At 40.0% G+C, this 18,914-nt stretch overlaps 1 protein-coding gene across 3 annotated transcripts in view; it reads right to left on the bottom strand.

The window, feature by feature from the left end:
• The window catches only part of LOC311220005 (GON-4-like protein), a gene marked incomplete at its 5' end in the record, with an annotated part of 29,778 nt that overhangs the window by 985 nt on the left and 9,879 nt on the right, over positions 1-18,914 (bottom strand). For 2 of the 3 annotated variants that reach the window (XM_084303372.1, XM_084303374.1), the window contains 19 exons: positions 1,407-1,509; positions 2,025-2,817; positions 3,415-3,622; positions 4,108-4,221; positions 4,505-4,624; positions 4,923-5,066; positions 5,547-5,690; positions 6,259-6,456; positions 6,977-7,158; positions 8,702-8,945; positions 9,520-11,256; positions 12,418-12,534; positions 13,158-13,308; positions 13,499-13,643; positions 13,839-14,010; positions 14,543-14,629; positions 15,326-15,524; positions 17,500-17,603; positions 17,905-17,945. In XM_084303372.1, coding sequence (XP_084159498.1) covers positions 1,407-1,509; positions 2,025-2,817; positions 3,415-3,622; positions 4,108-4,221; positions 4,505-4,624; positions 4,923-5,066; positions 5,547-5,690; positions 6,259-6,456; positions 6,977-7,158; positions 8,702-8,945; positions 9,520-11,256; positions 12,418-12,534; positions 13,158-13,308; positions 13,499-13,643; positions 13,839-14,010; positions 14,543-14,629; positions 15,326-15,524; positions 17,500-17,603; positions 17,905-17,945 — 5,003 coding nt within the window. Of the gene's footprint in view, positions 1-1,406; positions 1,510-2,024; positions 2,818-3,414; positions 3,623-4,107; positions 4,222-4,504; positions 4,625-4,922; positions 5,067-5,546; positions 5,691-6,258; positions 6,457-6,976; positions 7,159-8,701; positions 8,946-9,519; positions 11,257-12,417; positions 12,535-13,157; positions 13,309-13,498; positions 13,644-13,838; positions 14,011-14,542; positions 14,630-15,325; positions 15,525-17,499; positions 17,604-17,904; positions 17,946-18,914 lie in introns of those variants that run through there. The other variant, XM_084303373.1, reaches the window with a different exon arrangement.

Here is an 18,914-nt window from a genome sequence, read left to right as displayed (position 1 = left end):
GAAGACAGGTTCCCTGTATTTAAATAGAGGGCTGACAACCCAAGTATCATAATTGAAATACTTCTGGTACCAAATACAAGGCTAGAATACAATGGTAATGTAAAAAGGACCAAGACAGGTGTTTTTTTGGCTCCACTGCAAAATACCAGTTTGTTAGCCTTTTGGAAAAAGTCAGAATTTTCCAAACAAAATCTTCATGAATAGGGAAAGCTGGCAGGCACAGACAAGCACTTAACTCCAGACAGCAAAGCCTAAATACTTGGGGGAAAAAAGATGTAGCTAAACATCAGTTAATAAACAAGCAAACAATTGCAGTTAACTAAGACACAGCAATAAGGAACAAGTTTCAGGCGGATGAAGTAATAATCACCCTTCAAACTGGGTTAACTAAAATGGCTGTGAAGGAAGACAGCAGTATTACAGACCTTTCAGACAAACAAAATTATTGTCAACAGTACAAATGATTTTGGAATAATATAACACCACCACTTTCCACATGCTGTAGAAAGCCACATAACATTTGATCAAAATGCACTAGAAATGCAGGTATAATTGCATACTTCTTGGGGAAAAAAAAAACAGAAAATACAACCCATATTTGATCTATAGTAGATTCTTAAATGTACATGGTGTTGGCTACCTGACAGAAAAGTTTGTAAGAGTCAGGAAAAAAAAAAAAAAAAGAACAGATAGCATACAGCAAACAGACACAAATCCTTGGCTAGATTAAAAAAAAAAAAAAGGCAAAATTCAGGAATGGAAGCATTAGATATGATGAGTGATTGACCTATCTCCTGTGAGTAAAGTGGCTTAATGTGAAATCTCCAACTTAAATCCCTAAAAATGACACACTACTGAAAATAACAGCAGCACGATGGGGACAAACTACTTCATTCCCATACTTCTCCTGTTCTCACTGAGCACAGAGTAGGGCCTACTACCAGACAAGACATCAGACCTGTTGTTTAAACTGACTGAGCAGTTCTTCATAAGGAAGCTGATCAATTAATAAAAACAAAACAAAAAAACTCTGTAAAGAGACTTGACTATCTTAACAGGCAATAGCTTCTTTCTCTTCGGTAGTCAGGTAAATTGAAAATTCAAAAAAAATGAAGTCTATGATGGTGCCAATCATTTAACAGGGTTATACTGTGTCACTGCATAGTCATTTCCTCTAAAACTTTGATCTTCATTAGCAGTCTCTTCAGCAAATAATCATATAATTTGTCTGAAAAAAAGCCCGTGACTGTGCAGTCAGGATTATTTTTCTCTGATGCATCAAATTTCAAATTGAAAATTAGGTCTGAGAGGCTATTACAATAGCCAACCCTTACATCTCCTTCCTTTCCACCCGCTTTTCCCTACTCACTCTAGCAAATGCAAGCATTTTCACACCAACCCCTTACCTCACTAGCGGTCTTGTTGCCCAATTTCTGTGAGATGGCATGGAAGGTTTCCAGATGGGCTCCTTTCTCCTGACAGGTGGTAAGGATGACTCTGTCAGCCTCCCTACAAGGCAGTACAATGGTTATGAAAGCAGCCAAAAATGAGCATTAACACACTTCAACCACTACAAACTTGAGAGGTTTGTTCCAAAGTACAGATCTAAAGATCAAACTTAAAAACTTAATAATGGAACAAGTCCAGCAGCCCTGTTCATTTACTACTACTACCACCACTCACAAGACACATCTCTAAGCAGAGTCACGTTTAGCCTGTTTGTATTTTTCTCATAAGCTTTTTGTGGGAAAAACATTTCTTTCCTAGCGTAGAGTATTAAAATAATTACACTGCCACAAGCAGGCTATACTTCTGATCAGACCAAGATTGCAGTTATGATGGACTGTGGTTAGAGGAAACAAGGCAAGAATATTCAAAGAAGGGAAGCTGCAGAAGACATTAGAAAATGGGAGAAAAAGATGAAAATAAAGAACTCTATAAATATTAAAATCAAACTTTGAATGCCAAACAAAGCCAAATACTGAATGCACTGAAGTTGTAAGGTGCAGTTAAGGCAGATATACCTGGTCCAGAGGACAACCTTCTCCCCGGTGGAGCTGACTTTGCTGTTCTTGGCACACACAGTTGCTTCTGTGACTCGTTGCTGTTGCTGCTCCTCTTCCTTCTGCCCCATGGAGGCAGTAACCACTCTATACTCTAGCTCCTCAGAATGCTGATGCACCTGGAAGCAGTTGTTTGCATTTGACTTTAATCTGTTCTCAGGAAAACTTCCAATGCAGCTCGTATCATCTGCTTCCAAAACACAATTATTGGGGGACTGTGAGCAGCAGCTCTTACCCAGTGCTGGCTTTCTATCTGGTGTTATCCAGCCTTGCTTTGCTTCAGATTTTCCTTCCAGAAGCAAAGGTGGTCCTTCAAATTCTCTCGCGCTTAACTTTGAAGAGTGACCAAAGATGGCATACTTGTCTGCTGATTCAGAGTGAAGCCCTTCAGTCTGATACAAACTGTTTCCAGAAAAGGAACTAGGTCCTGTTAAACCTTTCATTGGAGCAGAATGAGAAGACAACAGCACATCTCTGCTCAACCCAAGGGAAGTATTTGCATTTCCTTGATGTTGTTGGTTTAGTCCGTCACTAACACTTTTTTCAGTGCAAGGGCTGCCTTTGGTTTCTTGAGGTAGGTTTTGAGTAGCTTTTTGTAGGTGTGTGCATCCAGGCCCAGTGATAAAAGAATGACTGTCTTTTGTGGTATTCACAACAGCACTGACACCTGCTTCTTGAACCTGATTATCAGGCAACGCTGCTTTTTCTGAAGATACATGTCTGCCACAGACAATTCCTCCTTCCAGGGGAGATCCTGGTAAGAAACCCATACAAGTTCAGACTAGCTGTTAGTAAGAAAAAAACTTCCAGAAGTTTAATTTACTTAAATAGATTTTTGGATTCTAGAGGATAATGCTGTAAATGAGAACACAGTTTGGGAGCAGCTTTGTAGTTCTAGCTGCAGTTTACACATCCTGTACTTCAAAGAACGCACTCTGCAATCAATTTTGTTCAGGCTTACTACAACCAGGTAAGGGGAAATGATGACCACATGAAAGAGCTTAAGTATGCAGCCCAGAACAAAATTATCTTATTTGGAGTTGTGCTAACATGAAAACTAGCAAAAAAAAAAAAAAAAAAAAAAAAAAGTATCATGGACAGGTAGTACTGGGGATAAGATTAATATGCTGGCAACAGAAGCTTAAATGCATCAGTAATTATAAAAACTGGAGAGTATTTCTCTGGTCAGGAAAGCTTTTTTCAATGCTCTGGATATATGCGTGTTTAAAGCATCTAGAGTGGATGAAGACAAGGGAAAAAATGAAAGAAATATTAGAAGTTATTATCTCAATGTGGGAACCAGTTTGGACAAAAATGATAGTAGCTGTCCATGCATGAGACTTTCACATACCTGATGTGAGAGAGTCCACTTTCCTAGATATGGTTTTTGTTCTACGCTGGACATCCTCTCCCTCATCTCTGCTTTCCAAGCTTTCTTCCGCAGGTTCCTTAGACATTCCAGAATCCTTTCCTTCAGGCTGAGGACTCGATTCTTGTTGAACAAGGGAAGCAGTCAGTTCTTGAGAATCTTTATTTTTATAAAACTTGTTCTCACACACCTGCAAACCAATATATAGGCATGTAATTATAGACACAGTGTACTGATCCAAACCTAACACCTCAGCCTTTCTTCCAAAGCATTACTTGACTCTAATTAAGCCTTCAATTTGGCAATATGTTTGCATTTAGGAAGCTGAATCTTTATTATTAGGAATAGGTAGAGTTCTCTCCATATAGTGGCCACACAAGAATCTTCCACCAAAAAAAAAATAATCTTATTTTTAACTCAAAGGAACGTCAAAATCGACACTATTTAGCATAGCAAGGAAGGGCAACAGAAAGCATGAAGGAGATAAGACGACAGAAGGCTGGGTAGGGCAGTCAAGGCTCCAAAGAAGACAACACTGTTGGTTATCTTTTATTTTCTTCCCCAACACATTACAGAGACAGGAGGTCCCAGGCTTAACAGATCATCACCAAAAAAACAGTGGGACTCTTGACAGAACTGTACTTACCACTCCAATGACTTGGCCTATCAACTAACCTTACTACTGCAATGGCTGCAGGTCCTCCTTTTGCTTTTCTTTAGCTTAAGGTCGATAGTCCCTTCATGGCAGGAACATGAACATTCCTTCATCCCATCTACCCACTCGACCTCCTGGAAACAGACAGACTCCAGCTGATAAATGTGCACAAAGATGACAGTCAGGGCAAGGTTAACCCCAAAGGGAGTCAGGAAGGGCTGGAGCAACACTCTGTGTGTACCCTGAGAGAACTAAAACAATTATACTGCTAGCAAGCAAAGCACAATGGAAACATTTCATTCCCTTTCTTAAAATCTTTACAGGCTGTTGTAATATCTCTATACAGACATTTATCCTCACAGACTTGTGTTTGCTTAGAGTCCAAATATGTGGACTAGTGAGATATCCCAGGCCCACCTTGTCATTGTTCTGGCCTCCGATCTCTTTACGTTTCTTATTTTTTGAGGCTGTGTGCATCTTGGGTGGTTCATCCTCTTCTTCTACATCTGGCAAAGACACCTCTTCAAACCCATCAAACTAAAAAAACAAAACAAAAATTGCTTATCGTGATAGCTCCTCACAAGAACAAATTTCATTTTCCCCATGAATTTCTGAGTATTGAGCTCAGTTTCAGTGCACCACCAGTTCAACTATGTTAGAAGAGTCAAAAATGCTGTAAAGACATTTGAGAAGTTTGTTCCAGTCCACCAACAGCTATCCCACCCTGCTATTTCAGTCACTCTGGAGATGCAGCCACAATTTGAGTCCTTCAAGTTGAAACATTTCTATTATCTCTGCTTTTATCTTTTCTGGTCTTGCAAAAAGATTCCTCCACCTCATATTCCTTCTCTTCTGTCCAGTTGATTTCCTCAAAATCTCCCATGCGGTTGGCCGAGGGACGTAAGTGATCAAAGAAAACTGAGAACTCATCCTGCAAGTGGTCATGTCCTTTCAACAGTTGCCACACTTGGGTCTTCAGCTGAAAGGAAGAAATCCAGAGAAAACAGGCATTTCATTCCATATCATCACATTCTTAGAAGGATTTCTTAGGGCAAGCAGAACATCAAGGCTTATTATAACTCCAACATGGAATTTTATACTTGCATTGTTACTACCTCATGAATATTTTGAGACCATTCTATATTCAGCTATCAAATTAGCAAAAAAAAATCCCTCCAAAATTCTAGGCAGACTCTGCAGAAGGCACTAAGCTAAAATGTCACTGGCAAGGTGAAAAAAAATAAGGTGAAGATAGGAGAGAGGAGACTCAGGCAGGCCAGTTAATCGTAAAGCCTGATGAGGAGGGCAGCTTTGATTCTCTACCACACCCCATGGAGGGAGATCAGACTTGGTAAATGCTCATGGTCCCAAAGAGCAGTACATGGGAACAGTGAAGCAAGCTAGCATATTGTGTTCTGAGGACTTATGAGAGAAAGGAGGTACCTGGAACCCCCATTACCTCTGCAATCTCCTGCGGAAGGCAGTCCACACAACTCTGCAGAACTTTGATGATCTTTTGATGGTGGGCAGGATTTTCAGCAAAACAAATCTCCAGTTGCCTGAGGAACTTCCGGCTTTTTTCAAATGCTTGCTGCTCTTCAAACTGATAAAAAAAAAAAATAAAAAAAATTCACTCCTCACATCTAAAAATGTATTTCCAAGTATCTCTAGTTGGCTTAAATGAACTATTACAATACCTCTCCTCTTTTGCTATTTGTTTTCCATTTGTACGGATACACACTGCAAAACTGGGAAGAGGTTGAAGATGAGAAATAAACAGCACTTTGTATATCAATACTTCCATAAGCTGTAAAATTTTACTTCAACCCCATGCACAAAAGACAAGAAAATTCAGAAGGAATGTAATGGGCGAAAGCCTGTATCTTAAGAAGTGGAAGGCAGATTTCTGAGACAGGGAACCATTCCACTTACTGCATGTTGCCTCTCTGCAGTCAGGTTCTGGGATGCAACTTGGAAAGGCTGATTCCGCACAGTCGTATTTGAGTTTTATAACAGACACTAGACTTTTCAATTCCAACTAATAAAACAGAAGGTAAGCAACTGATTTACCCTGTTTTTCCTTGCCCTAGGAAGATTTCCTCATTCTTTCATTCCCACAAGCATTGTCATTGTCTGCTTAAATTCTGGTCTGCTTCTTTCATTCTACTTACCAGTCCACACTCCAAAGCTTGTTCTGGTAAAAGGAAAGCAGCAAAATCTGTGAGCAACTGTGGCCAGTCATGCAACAGTTTCTGTAAAGTGAAATAGAGATCCACAGCTGTTCGCTTGTCCATGCTAATCTCAAACTCATAGATAACACGAAGGAAGTCTTCGTACTTCCCAGGAACATGCTGCAATGCTTCACGCACCTGCAAAGAACAAGACCTTTATAGGACTGCCTAACATTCAGGAAGAAAATAAATTAATCTGGTAATCTCTGATCACTTGTCACCCAGCATTCATATAATGCTTCCAGTTCTGTTGGGCCAAGAAAATCTCTTCCTTAAAGATAAATGCAGATTGCTCATAAGACAGAAAAGAACCAAATTCAAGACCCAAGAAATTCTGAAATTAAAACCGACCCAGTGTTGTGGGCTGGCCCCAGGCAGCAGCTAAAGACCCCCACAGCCTCTCACTCACTCCCTGCCTCCCCAAAACAGGACAGGGGAGAGGATAAAAGAGCAAACGCAAGAAATCTTACAGATCAAGATAAAGACAATTCAGTAAGTGAAGTAACACCAAATGGGGTGCCAAGAAGAAAGGTAACTCCATTCTAGTCACAACTGGCACCCACAGTTAGAAATGACAGTTATGTGGCTCAGGTGGGAACTGTGAGGATTCACAGTGCGTGATGTTCCTGTTTCTGGGTTACTTATTGGTCTGGCTTACTCTGGTTAGATAGGCTTGTGCAAATGCCAGATCTTTCTGTTCCCGCAGGGGATCTCTCTCCAGGATGTCTTCATCATACAAGAGGAGCAGCTTTGACGTGTCTTTGCTGGCACGAGTCCGTCCCCTCTTATTTCTGGCTCTGTGGGAACTCCTGCTTTTCCCAGGGGCTTTCACGTTCTCTCCTGTAAAGAAGCACAAAGCAAGTTGTACATGCACTTATACATTCTCTGGGCTGGCAGATGACTACTCCTCTAGACCAACATTACGATACAGAAGTAGGTTTTCAGACTTAGCAATGAGTTAACTGTTTACATCCTCTTGTATGTGCATGAGCAAAATACCTCTTATTAGTCAGGCTGGCTAACATTTAAAATTGGCTGCTTACAGCAACTGATGAGAAAAGTCTCTGGATACATCAAGAAACCCATCTTTGACCCTAGCTGCTACTCAGCTAGCAGTCTGCTAAAAAAAACAGTAGGTAAATCTACTGAATACCAGGGGCAAAACTACAGATGTGATATGAGCATCAGAGCTGGACTTAACACTTGCAAATTACTCTTCTGGCTTATTACTTGCACAAATACAGTTAACATCACAGATAACTAACTGGTGTCAGATAATATGGAATGAAATACTATGCAAAGATTTGCTATCTTGAGATTTTTGTGTCTTTAATCTTGGGAATCTGCTGGTCTACTGGGTCCACCTCCTCAAAGATCCCTGTTTAAATTCATCTACTGCTTGCTATATTCTGTAAAGTTGTTACTTTGTTTCCTTGACTGTTCCCAACATGACGCTATAACACAAAATTCAACTTAAAAGTATGACTATTTAATCTTGTTTTTGTGTTGATTTGGGGTATTAGTTGACACAAGGCACACATCTCATGTTTGCAAATTCCTAAAGCATAAATGCATTACAACAAACTGAAGATGCTCAGCTGAGATATTGTCCTGGTTTCAGTTAGAACAGAGTTAATTTTCTTCCTAGTAACTGGTTGAATGCTATGTTTTGGCTTAAGATGAGAAGAGTGCTGATAACACCCCGTTGTTTTAATTGTTGCAGAGCAGTGCTTATACTAAGCCAAGGACTTCTCAGCTTCTTCCTCTGTCCTGCCAACGGGCAGGCTGGGGGTGCAGTAAGAGCTGGGAGGGGACAGACCCAAGACAGGTGACCCACACTAGCCAAAGGGGTATTCCATACCATCTGACATCATGCTAAACAAAATATAGGGGTGGCTAGCCGGGGGAGGGGGGCCAGACTGCTCGGGGTTAGGCTGGGCATCGGTCAGCAGGTGGTGAGCAATTGCATTGTGCATCACTTGTTTGTGCACATTATTAGTAGTAGTACTATTATCATAATTGTTATTATTATTATTATTGTTATTATTATTTTCCTGTCTTATTAAACTGTCTTTATCTCAACTCACGGGCTTCACTTTCCGTTTCTCTCCCCCATCCCAGAGAGGGAGGGAGGAGGGTGAGTGAACGGCTGTGTGGTGTTTAGCTGCCGGCCAGGTTAAACCACAACACATATGCAAGGGCTTCTGCGTTAAGAGCCATTCTTACAGAATGATGATTGTTATAAATTTTTCAGATGGAAAGCAATACTAAGCTCAGAAATGCTAAGTGAAATTAAACCCAGATGGAGTTTCCCTATGGTTTTGCTTTTACTGCAGACAGCAGTTCCCTATACCCTGCATCAAAAGAAGTCAACAAAACTTACCTGGTGGTATTCTGTGGGCTTCCACCTGCGGGGCCATCTTTGTCAATGTGAAGGCTGATTTAGGTTCTTCTGACACGTCTCCACAAACTTCATCATCCTTCTGTAAACTCTCTATTCCTTCCCCTTCCTCCTCCTCTTCCTCCTCCGGCTCAGAGTTCTCTTCCTGGGAATTCTCTTCTTCAGAATCTCCTTCTTGGCTTAAGCGTCTCTCTGTTGCAAGCCAAGTAAGTTTTTCCATTGTCTCCTTCAAAAGCAACAACAAAATTCCACATTATTTTCTTTTAGTGTTTCTTTGAACATCATTCAGCATCTAGCTCACTCCATTATAATCCTAACAGTGCTGAACACCACCACAGATCAATATCTGATCAGAGGGTTCTAGTAAAGTGACAGAATTCCACAAGAACTAGAACTGCCCATTTTTGTATCACACACAAACTTCAACTCAGAATCGAACATGGAAAAAAGCCTTAAGTTAGAAAAGATTCCTTAATGGTCTTATCTCTTAAAGGCTTGGTGGAATTGTGTCTTGGAAATTAATATAGTTAAAGTATTTCTTAATGAACAGCTTCAGTTGAGAAAGTCCTTACTGATCAGCAGAATTTAAATCTGGAATTTTGCAAGACATTCTTTTCGCTTAGACTTAAAAATCTCAGAAATACGTGGTGTCCAGTTTCTCCAAAACCAGCACAAATATCATGATAATATATGGTTAACAGTCCAGCTTTCCAATTGGAATCAAATTGTGATTTGCCCTTATGTCACTAAGTTGTTTCAGCACACAAATTATTAGCAATTTTTAGAAACTTTGCTTTTACCTGAAGTTCTGGCACCGAAAGAATAGATTCTTCTGAGGCTGATGACATTTCTTCATCCTCATCTTGTGTGAAATCATCAAAGTCATCATCGTCTTCTTCCTCTTGTCCTTCTCTCTCTCCTCCAGCTTCAGGGCCAGCTGGTGTCCCAACAGACTGGCCATCCATACTAGACGAATCTTCTGGTCTTCCTAGTGGGCTACTAAATTCTGCTTCGAGATCCACTGTGTATGAATGATTCTTTGGAGACTCACTGCTTGCTTGTGGTCCAGTAACACCAGCTGCATCTACCTGCTGTTCATCACGGGGAGATGACTGCAAAGCCCGTCTTTCTTCTCCTCCCTTCTCTTCACACACAGCATGCTCCTTTTTAATTTCTTTCAGCTCATTTGGACATGAGCAGGCCTCCATGTTCAGCTCCTGGCCAAGACCCAGCATGAATTCCTCCTTCACCTCAGCACACAGAAGATCCCTCTTCTGTATTGGATTTACTTCCTTGATGGCATCGTTTGAATCTTCAGGCTCAATTTTTACCGTTTCATCTGGATCTTCTAAATGAGGCAAAAGGTCCACAGACAATGGCTCTGAAGCATTCTCTTGTCCTTCTACCACTGTCCAGCTACAGCAGTCATTCTTATTTACCATCTCCTGACTGCCATTATTTGAAGTGGCAGGATTTGTACTACATTCCTTCTTGGGGGAGACAGCTGAGTATGTAGCATACAACTCCTGGGGTTCAGCCTTGGGCTCCACTGTGGGGTAGGAATTTTTGCTGTTTCCAGCAGGGCACGAAGGAACCAGATTCAGTTGTTCTTCATTTTCACCAACAGAAGATGCAGAAAGACCAACAGGGTTAGGAGAAACTATCAATGAAGGAATTGAGGAAGTCACTAGAGGCTGATTTAATGGACATGGGAAAGTGGATGGATTTACCAACAAGGTTGTAACTGGAATAGCCTGAGTGCCTCTCCCCACAGTTGTATTTATGGGCTGAATCATGTTGCAACCATTGCCTATATTAACCACTTTCACTGTGGTAGCAGGTACAGTAAGAATGACTGGAGATGGCTGGATCAAAGGCGAAGTCTTTATCAGTGGGGCAGATTTTGTCCCTTTTTTCTTCTGATATCCCTTGCGAACACAAGGTTTGCGTATTTTTGCTCCAGCCAAAGCTGGTAACATTAATTTTGGCTGAAAAGTTATTGGATTTGAAGACACTAATGCTGGTGGTAAAGCAGCTGAGAAAGCTTGCCTGGAGTCTGGATGCGAAGCAGAGAGCACATTCTGAAATTCCAAGCCATCCCCACTTCCCACCACTGCTGGAACATTCAAAGGCTGCACTCCTGGCACTGTCTGCATAACCGTAGCTGGTTGGATTAATCGAGGAATCTGAACCATAACTTTGCTGGGTGGAGCCTCTGACTGGGATAACTTCACGTTTTTCTGAATGTTAATAGTGTTGGAAATGGGCTGCAGACAAGGACTTGGTCGAATGAGGACAGGCTTCAGAGCTGAAGACCTCTGTCTTCTCCATGCTCTCCTAGAGAATCGATTGGCAAGAGGCTTTAAGGTCAGTACTAGTCCCTTTGGCATGAGTAGAGGGTATTTTTCATTATATTCTGTGTCCGAAGTTTCCTTTTCTGTGCCCAAAAAGTCAGATTCTTCATCAGGTGAACCTGGCATCTCCCTCGCATCTTCTGCTAATTGCTTCAATTCCCCCTGAATGGAGGGCAAACTTGCCTAAAGGAAATAGGGGAGTTTTTAGTCCAATCCACAGGTTCTGCCTACCTTCAAACAGCACTGCAGAAGAAAGGCAGTAACTCGCTTCTAAAAGTAAAGCAATTTTTTATTTACTGTTTAACATTCACAAATTTTACTCTAGAGCCTTCAAAGGAATCCAAGTGCCTAAAAGAAACAACAGAACCAAACTGCTTTGTAAGCTTTCCTTCAGTAAATACAAGGCTGTGGGAGGGAAGCTTCACTGTAACAGTGCCATTAAGAGAACTAGATTTTAGGGCATCTCATTTTTTCCTCAGACACAGACCTCACTGAGCGACCCTCAGTGCAGTCACTATGCCTCCAATTTAAGTCTTCACTGTGCTAGGAATCTCAGAGAAAGAATCCTTAGAAAGTGAGAGACATTCAGGTGTAATAACAGCCACACTGCAGGTGAACATCATCTTACAAAGAAAAACACAAAAAGGGTGATAAAGGGTGACAGAGCACTAGAACAGGCTGCCCAAGGAGGTTGCGGAGTCTCCTTCTCTGGAGATATTCAAGGCCCGTCTGGACACCTACCTGGGCAGCCTGCTCTAAGGAACCTGCTTTGGCAGGGGGGTTGGACTTGATGATCTCTTGAAGTCCCTTCCAACCCCTACAATTCTGTGAAAAAAAACACAGATTTCTTCTTTCCTCTTAAAAGGCTTGGAAAGAAGAACAAACACTTTCTCCTGGCTACAACACAGTGGGAAAGACAGCAACACCACTAACCATAATGCATAAGGCAAGGGTCAGATTATGTCAATTAAAAAATTAACGAAGTCAAATTAAAAAATAAACACATCAAAACAGACATTAGAAATACACCCATGTATCATGTACAAGGATGCACCAAAAAGCAAAGAAAATCCACAACAACTTCAGCTCCATAGTGCAGCTGGGCAGTCACACCAAGAGCAGTGTATAATACTTCATGTTGCTAAGTGCTGCTCTTGATAGATTTACTACCTGGACCCAAGGTAACACAGGCTCCCCTACAATGCAGTCAGACTACTTTTTGACTTCAGAGCTATAGCCTACCCAAACAACTCATTCTGAACCTATACTGTAAGAAGGAAAAAAAAAAAAAAAAAAAAGAAATAAACAAAGCTATGCTGGATGAAGAAACAGCAGAAACTGTACCTTTAGCCAAAATGGCAGGCGATGTTCTTCTCTCTCCACGGGTGGTTTCCACTCACTAGGCTGGATTTCCTCACAGCACTTGAACAGAACAGGCAACTGCTTTGTCTTTTTATAGTACTGTGTGGAGAGAGGAGAGAATGCAAGGCAAGACAACCACGGTCAGAACACCCGTCCAAGAACTGCTGGGATATAGGCTAAGAATTGTGCTCTGTAGAAGTGTTCATATGAATGCTCACTGTCATCTTGGTTTCTCTCAGAAAAAAAAAAAAAAAGTTCTAGCAGTTGTGCACATGTACTAGCTTTAAGTTTCTGTTTCTTATTCTCTTTTCAGCACTGGACATTAGTTATGGGAGAGGATATTTGGCCTGTTGGACGTACAGCTTGACCGGAGACAGCACTTTCGTCTATATTTTGCTATTTAAAATTTATTTATGCAAATTTGTCTGGATTATTGAAGCTACAGCTGTACCAGGACTGTTTGCAATTAGACTCTGGATTAGATTACATTAGGCTCTAGGCTGTCAAAATATTAATTAAAATACTTACAAAGTAAAAATCATACGGTCATTTTGAAGAAACTGTCACCCTTCATGGGAGGATCACATTTTCTTTTAAGAAAGCATCAGCATATGTACAAAAAGGTCCTTGGAACAAACAGCACATCTCTTTTTGTATGACAAATATGAGCCAGATAGACAAATGTGAAAAATACCAATCCATAATCTGAATGCATCACTTACTCTGATGATATTATCAGGAGCTCGATTCATATTGAGATTCTTAATTCGCACTGTCAGCTGGTGGGCAGTTTTTGTTGGTAAGAGATATTTGCTGATCAAAGGCTTTGGAAACTCCGTCCCTTCAAAATGTTTCAGACCTAAAGCTAATAAACTGAAGAAATAAGGAGAGGGAAAAAAAAAAAATAAAAATAAAAAAGCAGTCTTTTACACAGTAGTTCAGATTGCTATTTGCATACACCGTTCCACAACAGACAGCTGTTCTTAAAGATTGTATCCTAAAACTTTACCATATAAAGGAAGTTCATTGGTGCGCATGTTATTCAGCAATTCTAAGCACCTACTTGTCCTCTGCTTTTGTGAAGATAATCTTGTCCCGGGGAGGGTTTGCTTTCAAGGAACATATTGGCAATAACTCTGGATACATAAAGACTCTCCTTGTTGCCAAAATCCATGCCACTTGCTTTGGCAAACATGGAAATTCATTGGCTGTGTAAAGAATGAACAGGTGAGGATAGATACTGGCATGGGCAAATAGTGTTATTCACTACTGACTTCTTGAAAATACTGTTTCTGTTATTCCCTTCACTGCAGAAAATACTATTTCCTCCCTGGTTTTTAGAATTTGCATGTTATTTAGTTTCTGCTTAAATTTAGATCAGGAAAAAGTAAAAGTATACATACCACTCTTCTTCACAGCTTTCCGAGGGCTCCAGTCAACTTGAACTTGGGCATGAAAATCTTCAATGAGCTGCAGTGCTCCCTTCAGGTTACATGGCTGGAACATTGTTTGAAATTTAGGATAGAATGATTGACGAAGGAGCGTAGAGCTTCGAGCAAAGTTACCAAGCTCATTCTACAAAGTCAGACACAGAAGAAAGGTAAAAGGTTAAGAACACATATGTAAATGCAATAAAAGCTTTCAAACTAAGCTGGTGAAGTCACAGGCATAGAAATACATCACTACAGATGTCTTCTATCTTATTTTTGAACTATAAATCTAGGAATAATCTCTTTTTTTTTTTCTTTAAAGATCTTTTTTTTTTTTTTTTTTACTTTTGTCTGATCATATTAATTCACCAACTTTCTGGAATCTATCAAGGTCACAGAATGTTCACTAATTACAGAAGTTTTTGTACTTTGTTTTTAGCATTTCCAAGCAAACAGTAGAAAACTAAAAAGATATGCCACTTCAAAGTACTGTTATTAAATGTGATTTATTTCTTCAAGTATTGAGCATGCTAACAGGAGGCTAACATCATTGTCTTCGTTAGTGGTAGTCTCTCTCAATTGCACGGGATAAGTTAAACAAATTAAGCTCTCTAAATATCACCAGTGACCAGAGATCATTAAAGCTTGTTTAGCTCTTTTTAAAGACATATCCTTACCAAAAACATCCTAGTGGTACTGGCCTCTGAACTTAAAGCAGGGTTGGAACTTGCAAGGAGATGGATTTGAGTCAGAAGCTGAACATGCTTGAAGAATAAAATCAGATAGGGATTGTCAGCGTATCAGTAACATGAGAAACTGGAAAGCTTAAGTATAAAGTTTCAAGAAACATCTCCTAAGCATCACAAAAAAAAATAAATCCGCCTGACTTCAGAAGAAATCCTTCCAACAATAGAGAACTGAGGGGAAACTTGACTACAAACAGGCAGCATAAAAACTACTTCTTATAATATAGTTTCTATTCCACAGAGTTGGAACACATCACCTGTTTAAGTCTTAGGACACATTCCTAGCTTTTATAAAAAAATTCACACCATAATGAGCAATACAGAAAGGATTTTTTTTCTAATAAAATACTCAAGTGTTTCTTAAGTGTTTCTTCAAAACGAATGACTTCAGCAATCCCTACATATATGTGTTCAAACAACATACACCTTGCTTTGCAGCTGAAAGATTAAAAAGGTCATTTGCCTTACATGTATAACCCAAGATCTTTTTCTTTAGCTTGTGTTTGAGAGATTTGTCCTTTCCTTGCTGCTACACACCATGACATGACACTGTATTGATTAACAATAGTTAGTTGTAGCTTTTTCAATTAATTTCTAAAATTAAACAGCAAGCCAGAGTGCTTGCTGTACCACTGGCTTCCCCCTTTCCCATGCTGCAGCAGCATACAGCAAATATTCCATAGCCCGAATATAATATTGATAATATTTTATTACCTGCTGCATTTGCTGCTGGAGCCTTTTTCTTTGCGTACAGTCGAGAACAAGGCTTTGGAGAGGCTTCTCATTGTGAGGTTTTGATTTCTCTATCTCCTGTGGTGGCTTGATAGAAGACTTTTTCATTCTCAACTGCTCAAGTTGTTCCTTCACTGTCCGGTGTTGTTCATTCAGCAAATTGGCCAGAGGCTCTTCAAATCTGTTTGAGACCAGGCAGACCAAAATATAAAAAGCATAGGACCTAATCACCAATCCTATTCCATTAGAATATTTTACCTTTTTTTTTTTTTTCCAAGTTGAAATATTCTGTCAAAGCGTAGTACGGACAGAGTAGTTCTTAAACTGTACATCCCTGTAACACTGTTTTAGTTTTGGGATGCAATGTCAAAACTATTCCACTTAACCTCTATTCCAAGCACAGCTAACGCTCTTGTTCACTGTTCTCAGTAGTGCTCCATGTTTGTTGTAGTCAAGTGCTAAGGCACACTCCAGAGCAGCCAGGAGCTAACATAGTCTATAATACAATAAACCCGACCCTATTTAAATTATAGCATCAGGCAAGGTCCAAACCCAAGGTGTTATGGGTGGCATGTTACCATAATTATCTCCAGAAACATCATGTGCTGACTCAAATGCTATTACTTTTTCTTCTTCCTTCATTTTTCGCCTTTTTTTTTTTTTTTTTTTAAGGTTTTGCCTAGCTTTATGCAGACTATTCCACTGGACATCTGATGACACGATCGTAAAAGCTACGCCTGTAGCAGAAAAGGGTACGTATGGATTTCTGTTCTTTTCTAAACTAACTTCATGCAGCCTCCCTGGTCTTATGGTGTAATTGAAATACATATTTTATTTTGTTTTGTTATTCAGTTAATATTCTGATTTGTTAGTTATCAGCTTTACTTTTGTAACAGGCCTAAAGTCGATTATAAATGAAGTTGTTCCAAGATGCATCTAATGTAAGATATCATAAAAACAATAAACTCAGGAAACAGGTGTTTTGCCACAGAACATACTTAAAGAGTCCTGTACACAGATAAAACTGGGGAAGAAAAAATTCAGAGGAACAGCATGCCGAAGTAAGAATAAACTAGCCATCACCAAAAACAAGTGCACACAGATTGTAAGAGAGAGCAGAGCATGAAGTTTCCCTGCTTTTAGTCTGTAGCTGGTTTAAGATTCGCTGCGCTCTCCTCTGGTACTGCTCATCCAGAGAGAGTATCAAGAAATTCCAGCCGTCATTTTAGCTCCTTTCCCAAACAGATACACCTTGATCTTGAAGTGATCTGCCCCATAAATAAGGAGACACCATTCTTATCATAGTTCACCTTTAGACAATTTCTGTAATTTCTTACATAGGCTTGTATTATTACCTAGAAAGTAATGCTTTAAAGTCTTTTCTCTCTGAGGTGCTACATCAAGTATAACCCATATCAAAAATCATCAGAAGTTAATTGCTGAATTTTATAGTTGTTTCAGGCCTAGGCCTCAGCAATTGTATGTAGTTCTCTTCCTTTGGAAATGCTACTAATATATACAAGTTATTTGCTTAAAAGACGAGATGATCCACTTGTTCAAGCTAGTTCCTCAGGAGTCTCTTATAATCAAAACAACGTAAGGGCAGTAAATGAACTTTATCAATCAACCCTCCCCCCCCAACAACAACAAAAAAAAAAGGCAAGAAAACTATTACCTCTTTGAAAGGAGTTCAGAACACTACACCCACCACCACACTGTAAAGCACAAGAATTAGAGAGCTAGAGTACCTATTGAGCTTGGGATGTTCTCTGCACAGAACATGCACAGCTTTGATCACATACACAAACAACATACGCAGCAACACCCCAGTATCCAGTGTCTCTATCATTTTGAATCATTGTGCCATTGTCAATCAGGTATTATACTGCTCTGATAACTGTTGTTTTATTGTTTAACAGCTGAGGCAAGTGTCTTAAAAGCTTGCCAAGCCATTTTCCCAGAAGAATCTGTGTAATAAAGGGGTTATATATGGAAGGCCTTCAGATAAAACAGATGATACCCTTTAAAGCAGCAGCTTTTTCTCAAAAGGCATTATCTCCTTAGGGGATGGCATAGTACCTGCAGGTGACCAAAGGCTGTTTACCATAAAAGAATTATTAATATTTAGTTTTATGACAACTATCAAATGATACTACCTAAGTGCCTGTGGTGTATTAAAATTTGGCCGTGACTCTGTAACATTATCTTCATCTTCTGGACCTTCATCTTCCATGTTTGAGAAACCCATCTCATCCTGAAACTGACAACACGTGTAGTAGAAAAATGTAGTCAGAAAAAAAGAAAGCTCAACAAGTACATTTACTACAAAGTGTCTTTAGTTAAAGCTCATGATGATCCTCTTAGCACATACATTCATCTCTACAGTAATTTATGGAAGTTCCTACGTAAGTTCCACCCCAAATTACACTTTTATGGTAGAGTCTTTTGCACATATTCAGCACTGAACATTTACAAAGGTCCCCCTTACGGCTTTAGTGGTTTCATGCCAGATCTGAGAAAGATCTATTACTCTTCAGTGTTACACCCAATTTATCACTTACTGTCTCAAACAGCTCCTCCATCAGTTCATTCACTTCCTTTTCTGCAAGTAAAATTAAAAAGAAAAATGAAGATTCCTCTTGCAAGAAACACTCATCAATCCTGTCATAATCTCAAGCCATTTAAGGAATCTCTCTTGCAAAGAGTAACCCTCCTCTTGTAAACAGAGGTCCGAGAAGGAACAGCCTCTGATATATACAGAATGGTTGTGGTTGGAAGAGACCTCTGGCTCCATCTGGTCCAACTGCCTTCTTCAACCAGAGTCAGCCACATCCACTTGCAACATCCAGGCTGCTTCTGAAAAGTCTCCAAGGACGGAGATGCCACAGCCTCTCTGGGCAGACTGAGCCCTGGCAGAGTAACCTGCACAGTGTAAAAGTATTTCCCGATGATCAGACAGAACCTCCTGCTCTTCACTTTGTCCCCATTGCTTCTTGTCCTGTTGTTGGGCACCACTCAAGAAAGCCTGCTCTGCACCTTCCCTTCAGGTATTTATAGACATTGGTGAGATCCCCCTTGATCCTCCTCTAGACTGAACAGCTCCAGCTCTCAGCCCTTCCAATATCTGAGATGCTCTAGAACCCTTAATCATCTTTGTTGGACTCTCCCTGCTACATCCATGTCTTTCTTGTAATGGGGAGCCCAGAACTGGAACTTGTACTCTCAATGTGGCCTCACCAGTGCTGAGTAGAGGGAAAGGATCATTTCCCTCAACCTACTGGCAACACTCCTCCTAAGGCAGCCCAAGATACCATTAGCTTTCTTTGCAGCAAGGACACACTGCTGGCTTACATTATATTATACCCCTTTTTATTGCTGGGCCCCAAAAAAAATTCTGTTGAGACTGTTCTTAATCACAAACACTTTGGAAAAAATAAATTGGAAAAAAAATATTTTAAAACGAAGTTAATCTGCAGTAAGACCTAAAACAAATATGTTTTATTGAGAACATAATAAATGATACGCTCTTTAAACTGTAACTCAAAGATTGCAATGACGTGAAGAAAATTTC

Source organism: Netta rufina (genome assembly GCF_964035555.1).
Source record: "Netta rufina genome assembly, chromosome: 29".
NCBI lineage: Eukaryota > Metazoa > Chordata > Aves > Anseriformes > Anatidae > Netta > Netta rufina.
This window is presented reverse-complemented; position numbering and strand designations above follow the sequence as displayed.